Consider the following 24,447-nt stretch of genomic DNA (forward strand, 5'->3'; position numbering starts at 1 on the left):
AAAAAAAGAAAAAGAAAAGAACACTTCAGGCTATCCTGTTATTGGAAAATGATCACCTTTGGGCTGGTAATACATTACACGGGGTGGTCACTGATTATTGTCCTATATTGGATTTGTTTCCAATTAAATATGATGTGATTAATTGTTCTTTAAATTATAATAAAATTGAATTTGTGCTGTTTATTTTTATAGCAGTTAAAGAGACCTTCTGCCATCGTGAAACGTCTTCTGTCACATACTGTAAATTGCACTTTTCTTGGATTTAAAAAAAACTTGCAGATAGAATCCAAGGTTTTCACCGGGCAGATTTTCACATTATCCCTGTGTCTTGCAAATTTTCTCCCACATCCCACGTTGAGTGTGGTGTATTCCCACTTCTCTTCCAAGGTGTTCCCTGGATAGCTTTTAGATCCCCTTTAAGCAGAATAAAACCAGAATTGTATATTCTAGGGTGAGCAATCCTGACTTTGATTGTTTTGTCAGTGGGGTTTTGGAGGAAAAATTTAACTTTCTTTGTAATCTTTCTTTCTCACCCTTATAAAAAGGAGTGCAGGGTGTGCTATGATAAAGCAGACCTGGAGCAGAGAAGGTTGGAGGCCTTACCCAAGGGCAGTACTGTATATTGAACCTTTAATCTTCTGATTTGTAACCCAGAGCCTTAATAGCTGAGCCACACCATCTATGTTTCCATGTCTTTTACATTTGTGTTGGTTTCCTCTGAAATCCCTGCATCCAGCTATTAGGGTTTGGGCATTTACTCACTCTATACTCTTTATCCTGTATACAGGGGTTGCAGGGGGCCTGGAGCCTATCCCAGGATACCTAGAGCATAAGCCAGGCAGGGTACACCCTGAACGGGATGCCAATCCATCACAGGGTACGCACGTGTACCCATGCACGTTCCCACACTACAGTTAGCGCCAGTTAACCTAATCTGTCTTTGAGCAGTGGGAGGGTACCGGGGTACTGGGACTGGGACATGCACATAGACCTGGACCCTGAATCGGACCTGGACCCTGGCTGGATGTGCAAGGCAATAATGCTAACCCCACTAAGCGGGTTTGGGAAATTGAACCGGGGCTTCCGAATGCCAGGTGAGAAACCTACCACTGAATCACAAATGCCCAATGTTCTATTGATTTAATGAAATATAGAAATAAATCAATTAAATAATTTGAGACAATCTCCTCGGGAGTGGGGTGAAAGTGTCACTAGTGGAAACATGAGGAAGAGTCGCCCCCTACAGCCGAGTTGCTTTGCGCACTTGTAGGTTTTGCTTTCAAAGGGCTTGTCTCGACTGGAGACAAAATATGTCGTTCGATCTGTGTGTCGGTTATTCTACTTAATAATTGTTTTTTAAAAATAATATCTATATGGTTTCCGGAGAATTCTTGGCGAAGATGAGGCAGAAAACGCTGGGTTCTGTCGTGGGTTTGCTTTGCACTGGGACCTGTTTGGCGCAGGTAAGCCGAGCTGTGCGCATTCAGAAGCAGTCACTTGTGTAACTCGAGCTCCGGGCTCACAGCTGGAAGCAGGCCCTCTATTGTGCACTGGTTTTGTTTTCGATAGAAAAACGTACTGGGTACAGAATAGCAATAGAGTTAAAGATTACCAAGAGAAGGATGACATGACATTAAGATTTAGTTGGCTATTTTTGTCGTGGTTCTTAATGACGCAGAATGTATATCGTCTTTATAGGAAAGCCATTTTTATTTCCGTCTGTTCAATTCTAAAGGCTAGCGGTGTTAGCTTGACATGGAACTAGCCGGCTAACGGTAAAGGCATCAAGGTGAACAATAGCTCGGTTGTTAGGAATTGTGAATAGATGTTTGTAAAAGTTGACATTCGCTTTATCTCTATAGTTACATTTCTGGTTGGCTAAAAATAAATGGCTGAACTGTCAGCTTGCAATAAGATTAATATTTTTGTTTTTTTAAACCATTTTTTATTTGTTAGCTACAAGCCGGGTGTAATAAAGGAGAGTAACGCTACTTTGACTGTGAATTAGCTAGCTGGCTAACTAAGTTTACTGGGTCAAGTTTCTGACACACAACCTGACTTTTAGTAGATAATTTTTGTCGAAACATTCAATTTGACTACAAAAAAAAAATTATTAGATTTTTGTGTTTGTTTTTCAAATGTATGGTCTCAGTTTCATTATCAGGAATGACAATTGAAGTCTTGCTTTCTGGATTGAGTTTGAATCATTATAATAAAAAAAAATATTAAGCTAAATAAACCACATATTCAACATAATAAATACATAAATATTTAACTTGACATTTCCTGGGTTCTTTGTTTGTTGTAAAACCTGGCTGGAAAGCAAATGAAAAGAAACATTAAATATAAAAAAATATATTTTTGCTTCTGTTCTCTTGTAAAGAATGTACTAAACAGTTTGTTTTTGTACAGTAGTTTTCTCTACTTTAATTCACTACACGATAAGCATTACATTATACACATTATAATGTACAGCAACTTTTTTTAACCTCACAATTAATACGTAATTTCCTTCTACAACATGTTTACAGTTACAATTGGCATGTTTAAGTGGTCCGCTTTAAATATCTGACTGGCTATTAATTTGAAAAATGACCCAGATACCTGTATTTTGGTGCGGTAATCTGGTTAAATGCATATAAACATGATATTATTTCAACATAGTGTTGATATTCATACTTAGTATCTCATTAATTGGATTATAATTTTTTTGTGACTTACTAATCAGTCATTATAAAGTATACTATGGATGTGATGGATAACATATCAATGTTTAAGATAACAAAACAGTATAAATCTAATGTCATTATCTTTGTTTAATACCTAACCAACTTCTTTTAGAATGAAATTATACTTTGTTTTTTATTATGAGGAGTAAATTTAGGGTAACTGCTTTAGTACTTTTTAATTTTTTTGGATGCCACTAGCAGAAATCAGATTGTTATTTACTGTTGTATGCTCTTATTTTACTGCTTGAAAATTTTGCGGTTATCAGACTATCTGTAACATGCAATATCTTAACATAATGTGAATATTGTTACTTTGTGTCTGTTAGTATTGTTGTTATTTATGCTCGCACAGGGCAAGGAGTTCTGTTTCGGGGTGAACAATGAGAAGTACAGATGTGAGATGGGCTACTGTTGCGGCGAGACGGAGTGCTGCACGTACTACTACGAGCTGTGGTGTGAGTGTCAGACACTGCCCTGCTTTGTGTTTGTTTTTTTTATCCTCTTGGCTTTCTGATGTCTTTGTTAGGCTGAATTTGGAACAGACTGGTACATATGAGCTGTACTAATGTTTACTCTACAAATGTTTACTGTAATTTTAATCCTTTTGCTTTTAGGAATCATAAGCAAGAATATGTAGTGTAAATGGATTGTTGGGTTCCTTAAAAACAACAAAACTCTAATGTAATGGAAATGATTCAGCAAAAAAAAGAGAAATTCCTAAAGAGAAATAAATCTATCTATATATGTATGTGTTTGTTCAGGGTTCTGGCTGGTCTGGACTCTTATCATCATGCTGAGCTGCTTTTGTGCATACAGACACCGGCGTGTTAAGATGCGCTTGCAGCAGGAACAGAGGCAGAGAGAAATTAGCCTCATGGCCTATCAGGGAGCCTCCAGCTCTTTCATCCCTCCACCACCCCTCAACCTGCGTAAGTCTGACTCTTTGACCTATGATCCGATCTGCTTAGCCGTTTTATTTGACGGAGAATGCTTGGCCAGGAGGTAATCTGAGTGTTTATGTTTGTCATTTTATACTGTTGAACTCTGTCGCCTCAACTCTGAAATCACTGACCAAACTGGTGTGCACTGATTACAGTTGTACGAAGATCACAAGGTCCTGTTTATTAGGTTTTTTTTATGTCTTTTAATTGCCCACAAAGGTGTGTATGCGAAAAATGTTTTCTGTTAGAAAACAGTAGAGCTTGGGGTAGAGTTACACATGAAGGTTAGTATACTGCCCACATTTATTTTCATTTATGTAAATGTTATTTATATACCCTAGGGCTCAGTGGTAGATGAATAGATGGACAACATTTAATCCCTGAAGCGGAAAGGTTTTGTCATCACTGCACAACTCATCACATAAACACGTAATGGAGTTTAGAGGCCAGTCATGTTTACTGCTAGCTAACTGTGAAACGTTATATACTACAAAAACACAGGTTTGATGAAATTACCTCTTTAATTAAGAAGGAAATTTTCAATTAATATTCCATCCTACATGCTTTGACAGAAGCCTCATTCAACAATTTAACAGCAGTAGGCACAAATGAATCTCTTAATCATTCTGTATGACACCTGGGCATTGTAAACCGATCACTCACAGTGCGTTTCAGATGATTAAAAACGACAAACAAAGGATGATCCGGTCTGTACACTTCAAGTTCCTTGTCTCGAAAACAGTCTTTAATGAACCAGGGGTCAACCTAATTATAGACCGAGCCTTTTAATGGACTTGTTAATCCTGTTCCGATTGCTGGCAGGAATACTGTTACCCCAACATGTGACTACATAAACCAAAGCACTAATCACAAAATTCAGATACATTTTTTAAATAGTCTTACTAATCTCAAAAGTATTTAATTTCTTCACTTAAAACAATCTAAATTGTGCCTTTTTAACCACAGCATGGACATTCTTAGTTTAATTAAATTTTCATGTCTGCCGTATGTACTCTCTGATATTTAAAGGGGAGAATTTCAATCTATCAGTCAGCACTACTTTATTTACAGCCAATCAAGACATCGGAAAATATTTGAAGATAACATGATGCCTTACCATGTCTGCTATCTGCAGAAGGAAATAAAAATGGTGATACATCTGTTCCCTGTGGAGCACCTGTTTAAGTTAAAATTATATTGCTATTATATCTGTACTAAATGATATCTCTATAAGCTGTTGTTAGGTCTAACATGCTGAAGTTGTGCTAATTTAGTCATAGCCAATTCCTCCCCGTCACTAGGGGGCTCCCACATTAAGGCTACTACTACCACTCAGTTGGGAGGGCGAAGACTATCCCATGTTTTCTCCGAACCGCGTGACGTCAGCCGACCGCATCTTTTCGAACTGCTTGCTCACGCACCATTATGGGTGGAGTAACACACTCGGAGGAAAGCGCTAGCCGCTCCTTCCGCGTGCGCGAGCTCACAGACGCCCCTGATTGGCTGTAGAGCCGTGATTAATGTGGGAGCGCAAGTACCTCTCATCCCTCCCCCCTGAGAGAGCTCGGCCAATCAGCTCTCTCTGTGCCTCCGGCTGAGAAAGGAAACCGCATCACCAGCGCTCCCCGGATGATAGGGCGATCGCTTTACCACTGCGCCACTCGGCGGCCCCTAACACGCTGAAGTGTTTTTATAAGATGATTTAGAATCTACATTCTAAAGTCAATAAGTTTTAATGGCAGGAAATGAATAAAATGCTTATTATAAGTTAAGGAACATAATATTGACAACTATCAGCTGGCTCAAGACAACTATGACTCAACAATGGTCATGTAAAGCGATGCGTCATCCACATCAAGTTTCCTCTTTTACACAATCTGCAAATAATCGAGGCGAAGTTGAATAATAAGAGTCTGTAAAATCTACTTTTTAGGGTATATTGATATACTTTAAAAAGAAATACAGAATAAGAGTACTGTTTATATTAACATAGTTTAACGTTGAATTACATGACCGAATTTTTCTTTAAAGCCACTGATTTTTTTTTTTTTGTGTGTGTTTGCATTTCCCCTCTCTAACACATACTGTACAGCCAGACTCCAGTGCATCTTCATGTGTTTCCTTGTTGGCTATGCTACTGTATTAGATAATGTATTCGCACTCTTGGCACTGATTACTACATCCAGTGAACTTGCTGTTTCTTGTCTTTAGTTTTCTTAATAAGAGAGAAACATCACCTTAGGCTTACCAAGTAAATTTTTACTATTGGATTTTTTTTTATGTTTGAACTTATTTAGGTTAATGAAAGGGAGGAGTAATACATGCAAAGTTTTTAGAAATAATTTTTAGAATTGTTTATACTATTGACGTAAAACTTTTGGAATGATTTTTGACACACTGTCGAATATGCACAAAATTTTAAAAATAATTTTTAATGTATGTAATTTATTTTCCAAGTTGTGTTTGTAGTATCGTCGTTCTGTCTGTCACAATCTTCTCTATCTACCTTTCCCTTTAGACCCCTACAGCTCTAAATGCCTCGGGTAACTTAACTGACACTCTTTTTCTTTCCATTTAAGGCTTCTGGACAGACTGCAAACTCCCTGACTATGAGGAAGTAGTAGGTCACCCTCCCACCCCTCCTCCACCATACTCTGAAAATCCTCCAGAAAACCCAACCTGCGCACAGCCGGCTGTCAGTAGCTCAGCGTCAGCCGTGGTGTTGGAGGCTGCTGAAAACGAGAACGCTGCTTGTGAACCACAGGAACAGAACCTCGCAGCAGCCGCGGCCGAATCAGAATGCACAGATCACGAAGAGCGGGACATCCCTCCGGAGGAGGAGCTGAACACCAGACGGAGACACGTGACTGGCGACTCGGGTATCGAGATGTGCGTGTGCCAGCTGGACACAGATGAGTGCGCCGGGATGGAGGAGGATGAGGGCAGGATGTGTCAGGTGCCCAGTGGAAGCTGCTGCTCGGAGAGGCAGGCTCTCAGACCCAAAGAGATCTCTCCCTCACCAACATCCAATGGAGATCATGTCGTGTGACTGACATGACGCAAAACCTTGCCTGAAGTTAAAGAGCCTTTGGCTTTGTTGTGGTTAGTTTTTTGGGTTTTTTTCCGGCATGTTTTGCCATTCAAATAACAATATATATAAAAAAAAAAAAACAAGGCCTTTGCTCTTATGTTAACAAATAACAATAACAAATTTAGTTTTTTCTAGAGGGGATTTTTTTTGTATTTAGTGGGTTGAAGCGCTCTTGTTTTGCCATATGTTTCTGAGAAAAAAAAGTGAGAAGAAAGATCGAGCCGTGCTTTGAAGCTTCTTAATGTTTCAGTTAACCAAATATCTCACTCGTCTTCGTGGCCTGAAACGGGGACATTCCCCTCTCCCCTCCTTCTGTGCGACATTTCAGTTCAGCCATGGCGTCACTTTCCTTGCACTGAGGCTGGAAAAAACTGCCTGCACACGTTGTTTTTCACAAGGCTCTGCTACAGATATTGCAGCAGTGGGCCTGACATCAGCTAAGCTTCATCCCTCAGGACAGAGCTACATGCTGAGGATCAGATAACCGTAAGAACATCTTTTGCAGGAGAGCACCAGAAAGACACGATTACACACTGTGCTTTGCATACATGATACAGCATGTCCACATTGGTTCTGAAATTTGAAGATGACACAGCGTCATTTTCCCCCTTTTTTTATAACTCTTCCATAAGTTAAATAATAATGAGAATGCACATGGTATTGCTCGTCATTCAGCATTGAAGATTTTGCCTTATTGTGGAAATGAGATGAAAATACGTAGGTCTCTTTAATCAGGCTGCTTTCACACTATGGGTTGTTTGCTCTTCTGTTACAATGGGGCAGAGCATTAGGCTTTTGACTCTAAATTCTTTAAAAGTTAAATTAAGTACTTTTGGATTATTTTTACTTATTTTTACTTAACTTCTAAAAGTTACAAAACGACATCCAGACTAAATTTTCACCAGCATTCTGTCTGTTTGGTTATTGTTTTTCTTTTTTCCGTTCTCGCCTATTTAACCTGCAGCCTAAACTTTCCTGTTTTGCTTTCAAATCAGCGCTGCAAGTGAAATCATAAAATACAAAACATGCCCCGTCTAGTGTAAAAGCAGCCTAAAATTAAAGTTCTCAAATGAAAATTTTGTCAAATCATTTCTTCCCAAGTTCGGGTCTGAAGCCAGCATATGTGATGAAGAACATGTTGACTGCTGCTCCTGTTTGTTTAGGAGTCATACTGCCATCTTCTTTTTTAGCTCCCTTGGACCATATGCCTGTAAAGTTAACATCTGTTTAAAAAAACTACAAAAAAAGAACCATTAGCATCTGCCTTTTTGCAGATTTAAATATAATAAAAAATAAAAATCCAAGGGGTTTAATAACATCTAATAACAAGGATTTTTTTTATCCTGATAAGAAATGGCATATGTTGTGTTTCCAGAAACTGTGGAAAAGTGGATTGATTATTTTTCAATACATCAGCGTCAACCTTTTAACATGGGCACGGATTTTGTAAGTGCCACTTGAGAAGGGATTCTCGCATTTTTATACCATGTTTGTAATGTATAAAACAACTAAGTTGCTTTAAAGGAGTACTTCAGCTTATTTTTCATCTTTTTACCAAATTTGTAGCGTGTGTGCGATTAAAACAAACAACACCCGGGGGAGAGGAGGAAACCTGTTTATACCAAACTTACTTTTAATGGCGAGCTAAGGGTGGTTGTTGTGTTCCATTAATAAAAGTGTAAAATTGTTAATAAATGTGCATATTTCCTTCAGCAAAAAGGCAAAAAATAATTTTATGTACTTTTCAAGCTTAATTTGCGATCACAACGCATTTTAGGTTTTGCGCAACAGTGTTGTTCAACAGATGAGGGCAGGGTCCAGAGTCTCTCTCTGAACAATTTAAATGAAAGTTACTTATGTCGTTGGATCACACCTGATTTTGCCAGAATTTTTTTTTCTTCTGTTGCTTGAGACACACCTGGAAATATTTTTTGTTGTTGGCACCTATGACGTTATTTATCAATCGCTGTTTTGTGTAAGCAGATTTTAAGTTTTGTATAAACTGGTTTTGCGTTCTTTTCTCAGTATAGGGGAAGCGGTTAAAAATCTTTTCCACAGTAATTTTAATAGCACAGACACTGCAGATGCAGATGGCTACATGAGTATGTGTGAGATGGAGAAATTACATGTCGCCCATATGAAATGTGATTCTGTTCTCTCCCATATTTCAGGAAATACAGATAGCTGTATTCATGTGTTTTGTTTTTTTTTGTTTTTTTTTGTTTATGTATTTTTTATAAATGCACCTCTGGGTCCGAGTACATTCTTTCAGTTTTCTACGTAAAAGCTCTGGGCCTCATTTATCGATCTTTTAGCGAGGTTGCTTTGTTTTCATAAGCCAAACCGAACTAAAACCACTTACCAAATTTGCGGGAGTTTATTTAAGTGATGCTGAGTTGATAAACGCTGGTTGTAAATTACTCTTCCAGTAACGCAGTTTAGCCAATGTGGCGATCCAGCTGCTTGCGCACTCTTCTATAAATGCTATTTTGAACAACTTGCTAACTCAGTTTATTCATATCCACTTTGATAGCTAAGGCCTAACGAAGTAGTGTGAACCACTTGATATTTTAGCAGCCGCGCGTGTGCTTTTTTTTTTTTTTGTTTGTTTCTTTGCACTTTAGAAGACTCGCCAACATCAGCGATCCTGTGAAACACATAAAAAACAAAATGTTGGCGCGTGAAAAAATCAGAGCAGGATAAAGCTCAGCTCTTAGGCCTCCTTCGTCTTCAATCCACTTTCAGCTTCCCTACTTGAGTGCACTGATCGTCTGTTATTAGCACTTGGTCGGATAAGCCGAGCCGTTTGGGAGGCTCGGTTGCGTTAAATCGTATGATTTTGCGTAGTTTTGTGTGTATTCATAACCTGCGAAGATAAAGTCTACTACCGTGGTGCGGAATCAAGTCGGAATAACGAAACTGCTTTGCTAGGTGACTGTAATGTTAGTCAGAAGCATGCACGTATGCCGGAGCATTCGGCAGGTGAACTGGTGCTGCTGCTTCATTGTTGTAATGAAAAAAACTTGTGTCTTTCCGATTTTAATCTACTCAAGTTATGTTTTTGGGTTGTTGTTTTTTTGTTTTTGTTTTTTTTAATGTGGCTGCGCTTTAAAATGCTTTTTGGAAGATTCCACATTAGGTTAAGAGCCTGAGAGGTGTAGATATTAGATTGAAAAAGTTTTCCTTTCATATTTTAGTTATAGTTAAGGTTTTCAGGATTTCAAAGTGAAAACGTGAAGGTGCTTTATGTGTGCTTTCAGGACTGTAGATATATTTTCCATTTTTCCATGTTTGTGAGATATGACTGCTAATTTTTGCCAGGTAGAAAAGAATATAATTGCACAGCATTCGTCGCCATTGTTTTTGGCAGCAGCAGTATGTACATTTTTTTTTATTATTATTTAAAATATTAGACATTGATTTAATAATCTAAAAGATACAAAATGTTGACAGGATTGGTCTTTGCAACACAATGGACTTTTTTATTTAAAAGAAGTGTTTTAATTAGCTAGCTTTGTAGGTAGCTTTGTAGGCTGGATTCCTATCCAACATACAGTATATAGCTGTTCAAATTATGTCTCATTAGGAGAACCTGCGCAGTACACGTCTGCGCACTATCTAGCAAGAATTCCTCTTCAGTTTGCACCATTACTTCCATTGCCTGTGTGTATAGATGGTGGAACCATGTGATTAATGTTTGGAGATTAAATCAAAAGTTCACTGCTGTTTCTGAAGAACTATTCATATGATCTGGCAGTTGGGAAAATCTTAAAATTTTACAAATAGATCGACCTGCGTGTGTTATTGAAGTCAGGGTTTTTTTTTTTTTTGTCTTAAAATTCAAAATCCAATTTGAGAATTAAAAACGTTTGACAACTTTTGCAACAAGCCAACTTGTCAGAATTTAGAAAAAAAAAAGATTGAGAAGTCCAAACTTGAAGATAAGAAGTCAGTTGTTTAGCTTTTGAGAAATAAAAAAATTAAGATAAGACAAAATTGAGACAACTCGGACCTTTGAAAGATAAACGTTAATATTTTATACAATTCTGAATTTTGAAGTAAAATTTTGGAACAAATCAAATATTTGAGATTAATCACAATCTTGAAAATAAGGCAGAACTAATTTTCTTTTAGGAAAGTCATACTTTAATAGAACAATAAAAAAATTTGAGCTTGTAAGACAAAGGTTTGACACAACTCTGCTGGCAAAAATGACTGGAAATATTTTGTACTAGATTTTTTTTTCCTACTTGGCGGAATTGGGCTTCCATAATGGAATGACCGTGATAGTTTGAGAAAAGTTTGCTGATGCATGTGGTTGTGTAGATGCAAAGTTGCATGTCTCCTTCTTCTGAGTAGCAGTAGGATCTGAATGAGGTTCTTAGAGAATGAAGCATTAAGCTTCCTCATATAACCTGTGGCAACTTATGTCGAAACAGTAAGGTGTTTTTTTGTTTTGTTTTTTCCAATAAAAAGGCATTAGTAGGTCATTTAGTTTTTGATAGGTTTTAAGGAAACGATTGTACAATTCAAGGCCACTGTTTGCAATGGGCGGTTGTTAAATGGCCGCCATGTTTCTGCCTGTGCGTGTGTGTATATGTAATTAGAGATGTGCAATGATGTCTTGGTTTCTCTCTCTCTGTGTACGTGTGGGAATATGTGTGAATCTATCTGGAGATGTGTGTAATACAGTAGGGAGAATTGCGTAGCATTACTGCGTCTCTCTCTCTTTCTTTCTCTCCTTGGTCGCGGTTCACCAAACAGGTTAAACGTGGCAACGGAAACCGTAGTGACGGATCTGCAAGTGTTTTGACCATAGGTTTAGAGCACTGATTCTCAAAATGCAGTCTTTCTTTTTTTTTTTTTTTCTATTCTGTTTCTTCTTATTATTGTTGTTGTTGTTATTATTACTGAAAAAGCATCGTCAGAATTCCGTTGGAAGGATTTCAGAAACAAGTAATGGCACCTTGCATTCTGTTGGCTGTTCGTTCAGGAACAGAAAGCATTGTGGCCCTGACAATAAACAAAACAATATTGTGTTGGAACCTGTTCAGGGATCTGTGGACTTCAAGAAGTCCCTAAGTACATAACCAACCCTACTAACCCTAACCTTGTAGGTTTAGAGGGAAAGTCTCGCAGCATTTCAGGGAAGTTTGGCTTCTGGTTCTCTCTCAGCGTATCTCTCCCAAGAATTTAACTCTGATAGGACTCCTTTTCAGTTTCCATAACACATCCGACGGGGATGTTTACACTCATCGTGCCTTGTTCTTCACAATGAAGCTTTCCCGAGAAAAAATTCCCACCTCTCTCTCTCTCTCGCCTTTATCTTTTGTTAGTGTGTCTTCATACCTCTGTACTGTATCTAACTATAGGCTATGCACCGCAAATAAGAAAGGTAAAAGCTCCCCATTGGTCGTCTATACAAGCAATACTTTTCTCAGTTCACATTGCACTGCATCCAGGTAGACTTCGAAATGAGACTTTGCTACTTCTTTTTTAGTTTTTCATGACCGCTTTCGTACATTTATGTGTCTTTCATTTTTTCAGAACGGGAGGAAAGTAGGGAAAAGAAACAGTAACAGAGCCACATCCTGATGCAAGCCTGTTCGAGGGCTTGTATGATTTTGAAGGGTCTGTTTTTGTAAAGCCATTTTTGCTTGATACTCTCATCACTAGTAGGATGGAATTTCTGTCACACATCCACTGACTATTTTAGCTTCATAATCCATAATATCATTAAGTTCTGATAAAAATAATAAAAGTACACATTTACTTTCTTTGTTACATATTTGTTACTTGGAAGAAGAGCACAGAACTGTTCATTTTCTTTGTTGCTGTCACTTAGATCAAGCCAAAAAGAAAAAAAAAGGATGGTGAAATGGGGGGGTAAAAAAAAAAAGAAAATCATGAAATCACTAAAGTGTGTGGAAAAATTCTAACGCTTGGGGTTAATAAGAAGTCGGCTGTGTACTCTTTGTATTTTATTTTTGTAATAAAATCATACAGCACAGGACTGTCTATCTGATGTCTTTATTTGCTTGAAATGTCAAGCCTGACTCGATTACATGACACTGTGATATAATTAGAAGCATTACAAACTAAGGAAATGATCTTTTAACAAGCATAAACATGTCAAGTCAAGGCTTTACAAATATACATTATTTTATCAAGAACTTTAGCGAAATCCTCAGTAGCAGTTGTGTGAGTGTGTCATTGTGTTTCTGCTGAATTTCCTCTCAGGAACTCTGCAGCTCTTGGCACAAACAATGAACTGATCGTGAGTCACATTTAGAAACGACGCCTCAGACACACAAGTTGACCTTTTTGGTTCTGGCACATCGTCAAGGAGAGACAAAACTCATTTTGTGTTGGAAACGGATGAGGGAAAAAAAAGAACAAAAATGTTTCCCACGTCCATGTTGAGTGAGTGTTATTTTAAGTCGGTAACCAAAGCCCATAGAGTAAGAGATCATTTTTAACTTTTAGCCACCTCTAGCGGACAAAACTTTACAAAAAAAAGGTTGCTTTTAGCCTCAATACTGGGATTACATTTAGTGTAAATTAGACTCATAAAGGAACATTTATTCAAATTTCAAAATCAAACAATTATTCAAAGGGGACATACCAATACCAGTATGATGTAATTTTAGAATATGGGGGAATTTTATGTCAAGACCTGAAAAAAGCCCCCCGATGCTGGGGGAAAAAGAATCACACAATGATGTCACTCAATATAATTTCACACAAGTTTAAGGTCTTGTCACAGCTGACCCGTTTGAGATATCAAAAATCCCTCCGCAATTCTGCATCCTTAATATATTGAAAACACGTAGACCCGGTTTGTTGGGAATCGTATAAATCCCCTAGGAGGAGTACATCGAAATCCACAGGTTGTGTTCTGCAAACGGTCCAAAATAGTTTGCTTAGGTGAGTAGAGCCCATGACGTGAATAGCTTTTCATTTCTTAAACACCTGCATCAAGCCAAGAAAACAACTAAGGAAATTACTTAAATTAGGTTTAGAAATGAAAAACGCATTATTATTGGGTGCGTCAGGGTAAGAAGAGTGGCAGATAAAGCGATGCCCCCATCATGCATAGTGCCTACCGTACAGTACTTATGATCTGTGGTTATTTCTGTTGGTCAGGAGAAGGCTCAGTAATATGTGCCCCAAAAAAGAGCTCAGCTGATGAGCTGAATATAGTGTTTTCTCATAAATGGATTTTTTTTCCTTTTCTGACTCGTGGTGTAAGATAAAAGTCACTTGTAATGATAAATGTTAACTGTTATAACATGCAAATTTGATCAGATAAAAAAAAGCAGACTTAAACAATGTGGCTTGTAATGTCTGAAGTCATATTGATTCATGTGTGCGCTTAATTTTTTAAACTTTAACTGTTTAAACTTTTAACAGAAAAAAAAATGACAAATTCAGATTAAACTTTTTTTTATTCGTAAAATATTGTTACACACAATAAATAGGTTTTCTTCAGTGTTTAAGGTTTTCATACAGTCAGTGCAGAGTTCACAACAACTTAGAACATTCAGCACAGGAACACACAAGACACACTACATGCAAAACTTTGCAATTGTAAAGTCAGCGCCCTATATAATCAGAAGAGAAAACTTCATCCGTTTGTCGACCATAAAGTCACAGGTTTGTAAGAATTAAAACGGTATATTTTGCAACCCTCATCAACAACTCGGTGATGCCTGGGTTCTATTTGTACCCTTGCAAGAAACATTTGTTACCGATCATTTCTGCTTTATTCGATTTTTACAGGGTCCGACTTCACAGGATACATATTTCTATTAGTGTTTTCATCCGTCATGATGCAAATTTATTGTATTGTAAATCCTTTGCTTACAAATATTTATTAGTATCATAGATTACGAACTTCAATGCTGCAGCTTGTCAGCCCACAATATTTGTGAAAATTGGATACATAATTGTTAAATATGTACTTAAATCTGCTACTGATTTCTAAAAACACAACTTGTATAAAATTCCAATAAAATGAGCCTTTTCTGAGTTATTTTACAGTCATAGCACCCCCTGGTGGTCAAACTGTGTCATGATTGTTTAGAAATTGTGTAAAATCCAGCATGGTGATCACAATATATGGATTTAATTAGGATTTACTAACAATGGAAATACCTTAGTTGATATATTTTCACAGATTCTTCTTTTATATAATTTAAAAACAACAGATTTCAAGTATAGTTCCATAAATATCGGAGCTGTAGTGGTAAAAGAAACAGTAAAAGGTAGTTTTCTATGTACAATTAAAATGCATTTATCCCATACGAGAAATACTTTCAAACGCATAAGGCTCTGCTGGTTTGGGAGTTAAATCCCATTTCCCATGGCGCTGAGCTCTTAGTGTTTAAAACTTGTTTGCTCTCACAGTTGAGTCGTTCATCCTTCTCTTTTTTTTTCTGTGCACAAATTCACAACCGCCTGCACTGGCGTTAGGACATTCTGGAGCTCGACAGCCCAATCCACAAGTTCCACAGCAACTGCAATCGCAACTTGCCGAGAGCTCAATACAAACGTTTGCGTCGGTTCTCGTTCCAGTGGCTGTAAACCACAAGGCCCACGACGATAAGAAGGAAGAGACCCAGCATGGAGAAGAGCACGGTGAAGAAGATGGCAATGCTGCTCATTCCCTCTCCTTCCTGGTAGGCTGCGAAACAAAGGAACAGAAGTTTAGCTTGCAATTGTAAGAAGTGGGTAATCTGCAAAACAAGCTTATTTCTTTCATTCCAAGGGTGTTCAAATGAAACTGGGACTTGGAATAAAAGTTCTCGTGAATGAAGGCGTCAAGCACAGAAAGACTTCAAGCCCAATATTGCGACGAGACTTTTAGCTGCAGTAAAACGTTTGAATGGTACAAACATTTTAAAGAAAGCCATACATCCGTGAAGGATGATCCCGGTTGAGGGGGCTCAGAGCCCACGGGTCCTGTGAACATTCAGCAAGTGAAACATCTGATCCATGGATGGTAGGGGGTAAAAAAAAAAAACAAAAAAAACAAGACATAGCTTGTTGCCAACTTATTGTTTATGAAAATTTCAGGAACTCGACTAAAAGTTATTGCTACATCCCCTGTACAGCCCTGACCTTGCTCCAAGCCATTTCCACATGTTTGGGAGTTCCTGGGAGGCCAGCGGTTCAGACGTGAAGCAGGCAGTCTGATTATGGCTCCGACCTAATGAGCAAACTTTCTACCCTTGTTGGTGTCCAAGCACTAGTGAAACGCTGGGATAAGTGCATCAGTGTAGCAGGGGATTATACAACTATAGAGAAATAAAGGGAGTTTTTACTCTTATAACTGTGTTCTGTTATTCTGCACAATCAAAATCCCAGTTTGACATAAACTCCCTCAGCCTCATTTATAAATAGTTTTCAGCAGAGTGTAGTTTGTAAATCTTTTCTTTCTTACACATAATTTTAAAAATGTTTGGGAAATACTAATCTGTCCCTAATTCTAACAATCAATAATTGACCTAATGCGTAGACGGCATACTGTAGCTGAGGTACATTTAGTTATGCACAGAAAATTCCATAAAAAAAAGCTAAAATGACTAAAATAGCCCTTGCACTAAACCCAACTGTAATTCAGCATGGCTATAGGCAGACACACAGACACGCAGACACACACTCACACCAACACTTCTTTCTTTTAAAGGGCACCAGTTATTTCGTCCTAATTAAAAAGCAGGTTGTACGTACAGTGCTCTGAAAAAAGTAGAAAAAAGATTTTTTTTCTTTTTTTGCATATTTGTCACATTTAAATGATTAAGATCACCAAACGAGTTTTTCTATTATACAAAGATAACCTGATCTTTAGTAAATAAAAAATGCATGATGATTTTATTTCACCTGGCCATCATTTAGGCTTGAAAACAGTCCTATGGCTAAATTTAAAATACAATTCGGCATAACAGAGCGGGCCAAAATTCCTCCACAGCGATATGAAAGACTTATGAACAGATTTCGCAAACAGTTGATTGACGTTGTTGTCGCCAAGGTGGGACAACCAGTTTTTAGGTTTTTGGGGTATTTACTTTTTTACATAGGGCCAGGCAGGCTTGGACAGTGTTTTTTTCTCATTAAATGAATGATCTGAATCATGTGACAAATGAGCAAAAAAAAAAAAAAATATATATATATATATATATATAAAAAAAAAATCTGGAAGGGGCAAATACTTTTTCACAGCCCTGAATCTTATCCAGGGATTATTTTGTTTATATTGCTTAAGTTTTTGTAGGATCAAAGCTTAATATTTACAAACACTTTACTTCCTATGTAAACACTTCTAAGAGCCTATTAAATCTGTAATATGCTAGGAGTTATTAATCTCTCTACTCGGTCTTACGTCTGATTAACTCCATATTGTCCACACTTGGAACTGTGACCTCTTCATCATCGTCTTCCTCTAGTTTACTCCGGAGCACTGTCAGCTGGTACAGCTTCAGAGAGATGAGATCATGGTTGTCTTAAAAAGACAAAAAACAAACATTAAATACTGTAATGTCATGTTTTAATTATATTACTATTAACATGTTACAATGTAGTAGCTCATTCATTCATCAACCATATCGATATTATTTTATAACACATACATGACACATTCAAACTGTGATAAACTTCTGATATTTGAATCATATGCTCAAAGAATAATAATGCTTTTGAACATAAGATACGATCGTATTGTATGTACTAATGTAATATATACGAGGGTGAGTCGAAAATTATCCGCACTGTCTGTAGAACCTCCTCGCTTTTCAACACACTTTGTTCATCTGTTAACAAGCTTTCCTATTTCCGGACTAAAACTGTTTTAAGCACAGCATGAGTCTTCAGTACTCATTAGAAGTGAATCTTCGTCTTTTTTCGGCTGCTTTTAGGGGAGCAAACAGGTGAAAATCCGATGAAGCAAGATCATTAGAATGCAGAATGAATGAATGAATGCAGATTATTAGAATAGTATTAACATACTTAATGCATACCAATGTATGCATGTACATATACACTGTACATATACACTGTACATATACACAGATTTATACTGGATAAGGATTACATTACAAGCAGTTTATTAAGAAGATTTTTTATGCCAGCATAAAAAAAAGCATAATACCATACACACACGATATTGCTTTTCATTTAAAACATTTATTCCACATAATGATAAAACTTAAAATGCAGTGCATGAAGGAATTGTGTCCACTTCTGTCACTTAAATCCTATAAATTGGTCCTTAGACTAAATGACTTTAATTGAAGTGATGGAAAAAAGAAAAAAGTTTTGCCTTTCAATGAGGTATGTTTTTTGCACTTCACTAATAAAAAATAAAGTCTGTGATGTGTTGGCGTCACATGAATTCCTATAATCTCTCAATCTGCTTAAAAAAAATAAAGTGAAATAACAGCAAAATAATAGGTTTATTAGAGAATATTTTACCCGAGAGGTCTCCGGTGATGGCCGAGGCGCCGAAGTAATATCCCTGAGGCAGCCGCACACCCGGGATGTCCAGACAGTCCCTCCATTCATGCTGACCATCGATATCAATCATGACCTGTACAGAAACAGTAGCGACCCAAGTGATTTAACGATCCAAACGCCGCAAAGTCTTGTCATGTTGTATGGAAGAATTTCCTGCGCTTCTCACCGTGAGTCTGCGCCGGACGTATCTGATGAAGATGAAGGTGTCGTGTTTGAGGTTGCGCACCATGGCGTTGCAGCCTCCAAGCTCGGTAGGTCTGCCGTCGCGCTCGTGATCGTAGCTGATCGTGCCGTTTCCCACCATCGCTAATACGTACGGGAAGATTCTCTGTAATGCACAAGCATCAGAGTAAGAGACTCTTTACACAGTAGCTTTCTTAAATGTGAAGTAACGGTGCAACTCTTTATAGAACATTGAATTTCGAAACATCATCGTGAAAGAGTTGCTATAGAATATTAAATCAACACCTTCTGCAGCGCTATGGTATTAATAAAATTCAATATTATGATGACTACATTATAAACTCAAGACAATTCGAGGAGAAAGTATTACAAAACAGTGACAACGGTTCCTTTGTAGGCTGTAGGGTTCCTGAGAGGCCCACACCTCTATCCTGGGTGTGTGTGTGTGAGTGGAGGGAGTGTGGTTTAGCCTGGCGGTCTTAGCGATGGCTCCGTCTGCACGGCTGACTAACCCGTAGAGAGCGTAACATGATCTCATGCATTGACATAAATAGGAAAGTGATGGTGTTGATTCTTAGGCGAATATCTCAGGAACCATTAGTGCTAGAGCTTTTGTGTCTTGATTTTTGTTGCAGGATGTCAAGTTTCATGTTTTTTTTTTTTGGTAAGCATATATCGAATTCAAGTGTGAGTTGAACGTTATCCTATGAGGATTTCGGTTTTGTGTCAGATCCCAAACAAACCTTAGTAAGTCTCAAGCTGTTTATCCAGTTCTTCATTTTTAAATTTTTTTTTTAATAATTTGATCCAAGTTTTGTATGGCGTGTGCAAAATTTAGAGTTTTTTTCACTGTAAAATTCCATTATTTTCTCATTATTTTTATTTATTATTATAATTTTTCGGAGAAATTAAGATTGCCTGAAAAGTTCAATATCCATACTACACAAGTAAGCGGGATTAAGAATGTTACCTTGCGTGGGAATTTAAAGCAAAACAAAGCAAATGCAACTTAAGCCAGACATGTATTTACAGTATATCACAGATGTACCTGTGTGCGAGGGGTGTACCTTTTCTTCTGAGCCTAAATGCAAAAGAAATACAAAACAGAAACAGAACATCACGAATTACACATAAGGATAAACACTATAACTTTAATGCACTCTCTTCTGATATTTAATTATAGAAACTATATTGCTCCGCATGCTGTGGACGATCGGAATTAAGCGTCCGACAGCACTGGGGTATGAAAGGAAATATTACCAAGACTCATACCTCTATATGTTTTTCCTCGTTAGGGTAAGTATCTATAAACACACCCAACCCTGTGAAGAAATCTTTATTTCCGAACACTGGACCTGTAACGATATGAGCGAAAAGCACTGAAATGATTTAGATTCTTTGAGACTTTATATCAAATCCTTATCATAGGCACTGGTGCTTTACCTTTCTGCGTGCGCTCTTTTGTGTACCACACCGCCATTCCGTCCCCGTTCAGATTCTTCTTCCCCTGTCCATGGATTTTGAAGTGCACTTGCAGTTCCCAGTCTTTCAAGTGACACGGCTTGAAAACATCATTAAAAGGTATTAAGGCTGTGTACTGTATTACTCTGTAGAACAGGTTTAGCAGGGGATTATATAAAGAAATAAAAGGATGTGTTCTCATAAATGTGTTTTGTTATTCTACACAGTCAAAAGTCCTGGATTGACCTGAGCACCCAAAATGGAAGCAAGCAAAGCTGCATAACTGTGAATTCATTTTATTGTCATATAGAAACGTTCATTAAATGTGTGTAGAGGACGGAAATACAGTGAGTCTCTGACTTTACGAAAACCCGAGTTATAAATTTCCGCAAATACAAATGGACCCCAGATCTTCGAACGTTCGTAGATGTAAACAAATCGCGGAAGTAGCTCACGTGTATTGTACAAAAAAAAGAATTGTCAATGCAGTGCACCATATACCAAATTCTGGTATATTGTATGTGTGTGCATGTGGGGATGTGGGAGAAAATTAGCTCATCCCACTGTGTCACTGGGATTCCCGCGATTGAAACTCTCACGATTTAAAGGCACAGTCTCACACTTATGCTGTGTTTTTTTTTTTATGCTTCACACTGTATATTTTCATCAAAGGTGTACAAACCTCACTTTGTTGGACTTACGAACGAATCTGACTTATGAACATGCTCTTAGAACAGAACTTGTTCGTATGTCGGGGACTGTAGTAGGGATTGCCTATGTAGCAAGTGCTATTAGTCTGCAGTTGCTCATCTCCCAAGATAAATAGCATAATATAAGGATGAGAATCACCAAGGAGCACCCGATACAATATCATCATGATATATGGGTACTAATTTGATTTGTACTACGATTATGTAACTATTACAATTTTATAATATATTGTGATTTAATTAAATTTTTTTCCTAACAAACTTAGCAAATTATTTGCTTTTACTACACAGGATTATGTGCTGCATCCATAGTTTACAGCACGTCAACTGCAGAATTAAAGAAAATCAGGTACATTTTATATAAATGTAAAATTAAATTTTAAAAAATAGATTTTGGAGTCAGAATGCCTACACATAAATTGTACATATGGACAAATTTCTATTTTCTTCTTTAATATTTCTATATTATATATATTTTGTTCTTATTTGTAAAGTATATTTTTATTTTTATTCTTATTTTATTTTAGGTAGCACAGTATATTTTTACTTTTACTAGTTAATTTCATTTTTCTGCAATATTTTTTTTACTGCAATATGTAGTATTACCTTTTACTTCTACCGTATTACCTTTTATTTATATTTATTCTTATGTTTAAGTTTTTATTTTAAGGTCACTGGTAGTCGAAAAAGCATTTTACTGCATATCGTACTGTGTATGACTGTGTACGTGACAAATAAAATTTGAATTTGATTTGAATTTTAATTTGATTGCCTCTCAAATGACTCGAGATACAGTGATACCTTGGCATGCGAATGCCCTCCCTTATGAACTTTCACCTTAAAAAGGAAATTTTGCAAGAGATTTATATCTGCATTTTCAGCACATGAACGACCAAACGTATTGAAAAACGAAAATTTATTATCACTTGCTACAGGGAATGCAGTGTTAAGGGTTAAAGCTCAGAAAAGCATCTGGAGATTGTGAGTTTAAATCCCGATGATGCTACAGTCAACCTTGCTTGGACGTCTTGAAGGATCAACCCTCGTCAATTACAGCAACTACAGTCAAGCATGTCAATTACGCTTCCCACTAATGTTGCATCAAGAAGATGGTGGTAAAATGTGAGTGCCACAGAGGAACCGTATGATATTGGAACCACATGATTCACCCTCATGAGGAACAACATGATTCACCCTCTCTGGTTGGTAGCTGTTTAAGGGAGAGCCGCAAGATGGGAGAAAACGACTGGTTATCATACTAATTATAAATGTTGATATGCATGTTGCTTAACATGAATTTTCTTTTAATGGGTGGAAAAGGGCTCAACTAGTGATGTGTCGTTCATGAACGATTCGTTCTTATTGAACAAATCTTTAACGTACTCAGAAGAACGAGTAGATTCAAAAGAACGAACGACTCAGACTGGAAGATATAAGAGGTGAGCTACTCATTCTGTTTATTATAATATGTCCTTGGCTGCATTGTAATACATTACTGTAACTATAGCCAACATTTGTGTATGTAGACGTATTGGGGGTCTTTTTATTGAAAATGCAACATTTTATTTTATTTTTTATCAAAAGAACCGAAGCATTCGGGCACACACATCCAGACTGTGCAACAGCTTTTTCCACAAGCCATCCGTCTCCTCAACAAAAAGGGTCTGGACTAATAAACACACACACACACACACACACACACGTTATCACACAGCTTAACTCGACTACCTCAAAATATTGGGACTGGACTGACTAATCAACACAAGTGCAGACACACTGACCTACACCACCAAATTATCGTACACACCAACCTGTAAATGCTTCACTGTTTATCTCTTTTGCACAATGATCATTACTGGACTACTTTTTGCACTAATTCCTCAATTCTTGCTGCTGTTTTAAGAAATGTTTATGTTTACCCACTACCTCAACACCATATTTTATGTTCTGTTATGTCGTGGTTGCGCACTGTCACTTTGTTGTTGCTCTTGTTTGCACATTTGCACGTGCACTTTATGTTGTCTATAAAAATGTTATACTTAGCTAGTTAGTTTTTGTTAATTTGTGTTGTAATTTATGTTAGGTCTGTCTGTCCTGTTTCTGCTAGCCAGCCAACTGCCTCTTGGTTAGCTAGTTTAGTGTCTCTGTTAATTTATGTTGTAAATTTATGTTGCATGTAATGTAGCACCTTGGTCCTGGAGGAACGTTGTTTCGTTTCACTGTGTACTAACTGTATATGGTTGTAATGACAATAAAGCCTACTTGAACTTGAAGAACGAAATGAACTAAATGACTCAAAAAAGATTAGTTCAGTTTGATGAACGAGATTCAAAGAACCGAGTCACTAAAATGATTCAAACTTCCCATCACTAGGCTCAACATGGCAGCTTAGTGGTTACATTTACATTTAGGCATTTGGCAGACACTCTTATCCAGAGCGACTTACAATTTTATCTCATTATACATCTGAGCAATTGAGGGTTAAGGGCCTTGCTCAAGGGCCCAACAGTGGCAACTTGGTGGTTGTGGGGTTTGAACCTGGGATCTTCCGAACCGTAGTCCAATACCTTAACCACTGAGCTACCCCTGGCCCCTGGTTAGCAATGTCGCCTTAAACCTCCAGGGTCAATGGTTCGATACCCGTCTTGGGTCGGAGTGCATGGGGTTTGCATTGTCTCCCTGGGCCTGGTTGGTTTCCTCTGGGTGCTCTGGTTTCCTCCAACAGTCCAAAGACATGCAGATTAGCGTTCTCAAATTACTCGTAGTGTGTGAATGATCGTGAGTGAGAGTGTGTGTGTGTGTGTGTGTGTGTGTGTGTCCTGAGATGGATTGGTGCCCCCGTCCAGGGCTGTGTCACCCTGTAAAAAGGACGAAGCGAGGGAGTGACTGAGTGGATGGGAGAGATGATGCTCACCATGCGGCTCCACACTGCCCCCTGCTTGCTTTGCATATCCGGAGTGAGTCGCACCTGATCAGTGGTTACCATGGCATCCCCCATCAGCTCCCAGTGCGAAGAGCCGGAAGAGCCGATTCCTGATTCAATCACAATCAGAGTCAATCTGTCAACTGATCGAGTCCCATGATCACACTAAACCAATCGTTCACTTACAGTGTGCAAATCTGAGCACACTGCACCATCTATCACATACATCACTTATATATGTTTATATAAACACGTGCCGTGATTTAGGCTCGCGTGCATGAACGGGACATACCTTGGTAAGGCTTCGACAGCGAATATTCTCTCTTGAGAAACTCCTCCATTTCGTGGCCATCATCAGACAAGCAAGGCTTTAAAACAGCAGCGAATATCACACAGAGTGTCCGCATCACTGGAGCCATTTTACAGACACACACACACACACTCTCTACCCGCTGTACGTGTGTGTGTTTTCAGCGAGAACGGAAGGCGGCGGCCATCGTGTTTCTAGTACATTCCTCTGTGCGCTTCCCATTGGCTGAGCTCATTACATGGCGCATTCCTATTGGTGCGCCGGCTAATCAATCAAATCCTTCACTCTCACAGCGTCCAGCCATTCTACTGGCCGCTGAGCTTAAATATTAATTAGCTAATTAATCATTTATTTAAAGGAAAATGCACGTGCAACGATAGGAAGATATACAGCACACTTATTGTAATAATGTTTAATGTAAAATATTGTAAATAGGTATTTATATTGAATAGATAGATAGATAGATAGATAGATAGATAGATAGATAGATAGATAGATAGATTACTTTATTAATCTCAAAGGGAAATTGTATCTTTAAATCAGCCAGTTCATATATTATACAATCAAAAAACAAGCAACAAGAAT

At 37.8% G+C, this 24,447-nt stretch overlaps 2 protein-coding genes across 2 annotated transcripts; one reads left to right on the forward strand and one right to left on the reverse strand.

Moving 5' to 3' along the window:
- The first annotated feature begins 1,252 nt into the window (after positions 1-1,252).
- Positions 1,253-12,771, forward strand: wbp1 (WW domain binding protein 1). Its single transcript, XM_053485481.1, has 4 exons — positions 1,253-1,463; positions 3,082-3,184; positions 3,491-3,658; positions 6,250-12,771. Exons 1-4 carry the CDS (start codon positions 1,374-1,376, stop codon positions 6,717-6,719), a joined length of 831 nt encoding a protein of 276 aa, XP_053341456.1. The 5' UTR covers positions 1,253-1,373; the 3' UTR covers positions 6,720-12,771.
- A 1,419-nt stretch (positions 12,772-14,190) lies between these two features.
- Positions 14,191-23,988, reverse strand: lman2la (lectin, mannose-binding 2-like a). Its single transcript, XM_053484800.1, has 9 exons — positions 23,845-23,988; positions 23,544-23,662; positions 19,902-20,019; positions 19,731-19,813; positions 19,507-19,539; positions 18,442-18,603; positions 18,234-18,348; positions 17,146-17,265; positions 14,191-15,447 (listed from the first exon to the last, which is right to left on the reverse strand). Exons 1-9 carry the CDS (start codon positions 23,969-23,971, stop codon positions 15,305-15,307), a joined length of 1,020 nt encoding a protein of 339 aa, XP_053340775.1. The 5' UTR covers positions 23,972-23,988; the 3' UTR covers positions 14,191-15,304.
- Between the last annotated feature and the right edge of the window lie 459 nt (positions 23,989-24,447).

The sequence above is a fragment of the Clarias gariepinus genome, chromosome 24, assembly GCF_024256425.1.
Source record: "Clarias gariepinus isolate MV-2021 ecotype Netherlands chromosome 24, CGAR_prim_01v2, whole genome shotgun sequence".
Lineage (NCBI taxonomy): Eukaryota > Metazoa > Chordata > Actinopteri > Siluriformes > Clariidae > Clarias > Clarias gariepinus.